Below are 4,025 nucleotides of genomic sequence, written 5' to 3' on the forward strand. Positions count from 1 at the left end.
GGGGCAGATCTCCTGTGGCAAGGACGATGAACTCCTCCTCCATAAAGAAGGGATCCGGTGCAAGCTCCCATAGGAGGAGATACTTTTTGAACATAGCCATCCATGCACCAGTGGGGATAACCAGATTCAGATTGTCGGCGGTCAGGAAGACCATTACACCCTGGAACTGAAGCAGTGTAGGTTGTTGGATACGCGTCTGGATGGCCTGCCATAGTGGGGCCAGACCCTCTGGGGGGAGAAAGTGCCGAAAAAGCTGGACGCGAGGTGCACTGCTGCTGTGACTCACACGGCCCTCAACCCATCGCGCGGTGGCATTGAGCCTTATGTGATCGGTGCTGGAGGGGATGTGGCCCAGCAGGGCGGTAGAGTAGCACTCATGGAGGGCAGGAAGAACAATCTGATCGGTCCACAGCCGGTACTCATCCTCGCGGATGATGAAGTGCTGGCGCTCGGGGTCATGTAGTTTGGGAAACAGGGCGTAGAGCTCTAGATCCTCGAACCCACCCAGCCGGCCCGGGGGAAGATGTGGGATCTGGTGGATCGGTCTCTGGCTGCGCCGGGGGCATGAGGCCTCTGACGAGGGCTCCCATGTCACGGGGATTGGAGAGAGATGCAGCCCTGCCTGGAGGGAGGACACAGGGGGCCTAGCTGCCAGCCAGTGAATGCCCGCCCGGGCCACAGCGAGGCTGGAGGCGAATCCCCCCACGCTGTCGATATCCATGGATGGCATCAGTGGCCCGTCGGGGACGTCCTCCGAGGCGATGTCCACGGTGGGTGGTTCTGGAGGGGTGGAGTCATCCCTGACATCCAGCCCACTGAAGATCTTCTGCCTCTGCAGTGGGGGGAGCTGTTCATCCCAGGGCTCCCCAAATTGAGCTATCTGTGGCCGCGACAGGATATCCGGGCAGGCCCACTGGATGATCTCACTCAGGCGCACAGAGTGGATGGGCCGGGATGGTGTCGCCTTGGAGGGGAAGGGGGTCCCAGGCGGGGATGGATGGTCAACAGGCCGCATGTCGAAGGGATACTCCCAGTGGCTGTCCCCCAGACAGCCATGGTGCTGCTGCAGCTGCTCGGCAAGCCCTTGGGCAAGAATGGACACTGGAGCCTGGGGTGGTGGTGCCGCCGCAGAGGGTGGTGATGAGAGGGGTGATAAGGCCTCAGCAGTTGGTGAGAGAGGAGCTGTGCTTGATCTCCTGTGCTCTACATGATGGATGGCCTCTGGGGTCATCCTGTAGCTGGATTGGCTTCTATCTTCCACATCATCAAATGAATCCACATCTGCAGATGGACCATCCATATCGAACCACCTGTTATCATCTGCAAGGGCGTAATGGCTCACCGTGGATGCTGGTGTGGGAGACTGAGGGGGCGGGTGGAGGCCACCAGGTGATGAGGGTGAGAAAGATGAAGAGTTTCCAGGTTCATTGTTCCCAGGTTCATTCTGCATGGGGAGAGCCTGCTTTTGAACCACAGAGACATCGGTCCTCTGCTGGAGCAATGGTGGGGACACATCCAAAGGCTGTTCCCAAGGATTCTGGTCAACTGGGATAGAATGGTAGCTTGATCAGCTCTCCACATGTTTGGTGCTGGCAGGGAAGAGTCTTACTGAACTGATGATAATATCGCTGCAGGATCTGACCTTCCTGGAGATCCCGTTTGAGCTGATACTGAGTGCGTCTGCGCTTACGTCGAGCCTCCTGCTGAGCCCCCTGGTTGGCATAGATGTGAGGACGACCACGACATAATGACATGATGAAATTCCGTTGGAACTAACAGAGGCAGATGGTGGATGGATTTTAGATTGTTGCATGCTGGCAGTTCCTCATATATTTCTATTGTGTCTATTGTAAAATGGTAAGCTGAATGGCGAACGGCAGGTGCTCCGTGGCTGGATATATCATTCTTTTTTTATGAATCAAGAGAGGTTCAACCAATCAGAGGCTCTATCATCCTATTAGGCCGGTCTGGTCTTTGCTTTGAGAGCAAATCATAGCTGTTGCCAAGCCATCAAGGTTGACTGTTAGTGAAGTTTCTTTCAACTCCAACCCTATATTGGGTTGATCGTCAGGGGTTCAAGTGATGAAGGATAAATAAGATTGAGATTGAAATAACATGATATTGACCAGTGGCTGTCTGGTGACCGCTGGCCGGTGGAAAAGCCTTTTCTCCTGGGATAGCTGCTTGCTTTTATCATTCTTTCCATACCACACTGATCAGATCAGCTGAACAAGACTACCTCATCTTCATTAGCATCTTCATTACATTTTAGCATGGTTCGTGGGCATGAAGATGTCCATAAATGGGTGGAGGAGATTCCAGACTCTCAGCCAAGATCAAGACGATCCAACCACCCCCATCGGGAGAGAGCCACGGTCCCAGCACCTCAGAAACAATCCTCCCATACACGAAGACAGTTATGGAAGACAGATCAGATTGGAAAGGGTTTGGTCACATCCACTGTCCACTCTGCTGATCAGAGGACAGCATTGAGAAGATCCAATCATCCATCAAGTATTATATCACCAACAAGGCCGGGTCGTTTGCATCGGTTGCCGGTGGGAAGAAGGCTCCACAGTGGAGGAAGAGATGATGAGAGGTCGGATTCCAGTCATGAACTGCCAAGACCTACCGGGATCCCTATATCGAGACAGGTGAAGCATTCGCGTCAACATCTCAGTCGGAAGCGTCGGGATAGAAGCCCAGTGTATCTAGAAGTAGAACACAGTGAGCATTCATCTGAACAGACAGCATCACACAGGCAGACTCAACCTATGGCTCTAAGTTATCAAAATAAACACCCTGGATCGATGAGGCTATCTGAATGTCAAAGCCACCATGTAGAAATGCAACACCATGCTGGATCACGGAAGCGAGAGCGACCCTTGAACTCCTTGATTGAAGATGACTCTTCAAAGATCAAAAGATCATGGAGGCATCATGGCCGGGCTCCTCCAGAGTCAGTCAGAGTCAATAGGGATACTCCCCAGTGGACTAGACAGGGCCATAGGCAGGGCCATAGGCAGGGCCATAGACAGCAGACGGCATTCTCCAATCCCACTGGATCTTTAAATGATGAGGATGGTTCTTCTTCATTATTATTCCAGCCCTACTCCGAGTCATTCTATAGTGAAGATGACCACGCCCCAGAACAGCCATTACCCCTCAAGGATAAAGATCACCATATCTCTATGCAGTCAGCATCATCATCATCATCAGAACCCTCACATTCATTGGATTTGCCGTCTCATCAGCAGAGTGTTGACCCGCTCTTATCCTCAGAGCAGCTGCACTCATCACCAGCACCTCCACCATCTCTTCCCCCCAGGGCAACCCAGCTGCGGAGGCCAGCCACCACTCGCCGTGATGGTAGCCCACTGCCGCCCCGACGCATGTGGTCTGAGGAGGAGGAGAGACGTCTTCTCCAGCTATTTGTCGAGTATGGGCCAAAATGGAGGATCCTGCAGCTGATGGATAAGGAACATTCAGATGGTGCAGTTCTACAGGACCGTAGTAATGTTGATCTGAAGGACAAGATCCGAAACATGAAGGTGCGCTATGAAAAGTATGTATGATAAACTGCTTCTCTTCTCTACTTTCCTTCTCACTTAATATGATGCTGATGGTATACTTTCAGAGCAAATAAGATCCTGCCACCAAATTTCGAAAAGATCCATCTAGGTCCCAAGGAGAAGAGGGTAGTGGAGACATACACAGCCATTATAAAGCAACTAAAACGCTGAACCTGTTGCACTTTCGGTTGGAGAATTAATTCTCTTGGCCTCCATGGTGATGATACTGTTCTGTACTTCATTTTATTTAATACTCTATGATAGAAAATCTGACGATTATTACTATTTCATTCTATAGTATTATACCTTGTGCGATTCGATCTATCAACAACTTGATGATAAGCTCTCCTCACCCTCTACCTAGTTGTTCTTAATCTTTGAGGTATCTAGATTAGCACTATGCAGTGTAGAAATATAACAGTGTGAGGCCCAAATCCTCATATAGCTACACGT

General features: G+C 51.3%; 2 protein-coding genes across 2 annotated transcripts; one reads left to right on the forward strand and one right to left on the reverse strand.

Moving 5' to 3' along the window:
• Positions 1-153: 153 nt before the first annotated feature.
• HCAG_09175 (predicted protein) lies at positions 154-1,754 on the reverse strand (the record flags this gene model as incomplete). The annotated part of the gene is made up of 3 exons (XM_001535863.1): positions 154-275; positions 505-1,545; positions 1,610-1,754. The coding sequence occupies 3 exons, from the start codon at positions 1,752-1,754 to the stop codon at positions 154-156; spliced, it is 1,308 nt and encodes a 435-aa protein (XP_001535913.1).
• Positions 1,755-2,273: 519 nt separating this feature from the next.
• Positions 2,274-3,743, forward strand: HCAG_09176 (predicted protein; the record flags this gene model as incomplete). The annotated part of the gene is made up of 2 exons (XM_001535864.1): positions 2,274-3,565; positions 3,638-3,743. 2 exons carry the CDS (start codon positions 2,274-2,276, stop codon positions 3,741-3,743), a joined length of 1,398 nt encoding a protein of 465 aa, XP_001535914.1.
• Positions 3,744-4,025: the final 282 nt, after the last annotated feature.

The sequence above is a fragment of the Histoplasma capsulatum genome, genomic scaffold, assembly GCF_000149585.1.
Source record: "Histoplasma capsulatum NAm1 scaffold_34 genomic scaffold, whole genome shotgun sequence".
NCBI classification, from domain to species: domain Eukaryota; kingdom Fungi; phylum Ascomycota; class Eurotiomycetes; order Onygenales; family Ajellomycetaceae; genus Histoplasma; species Histoplasma mississippiense.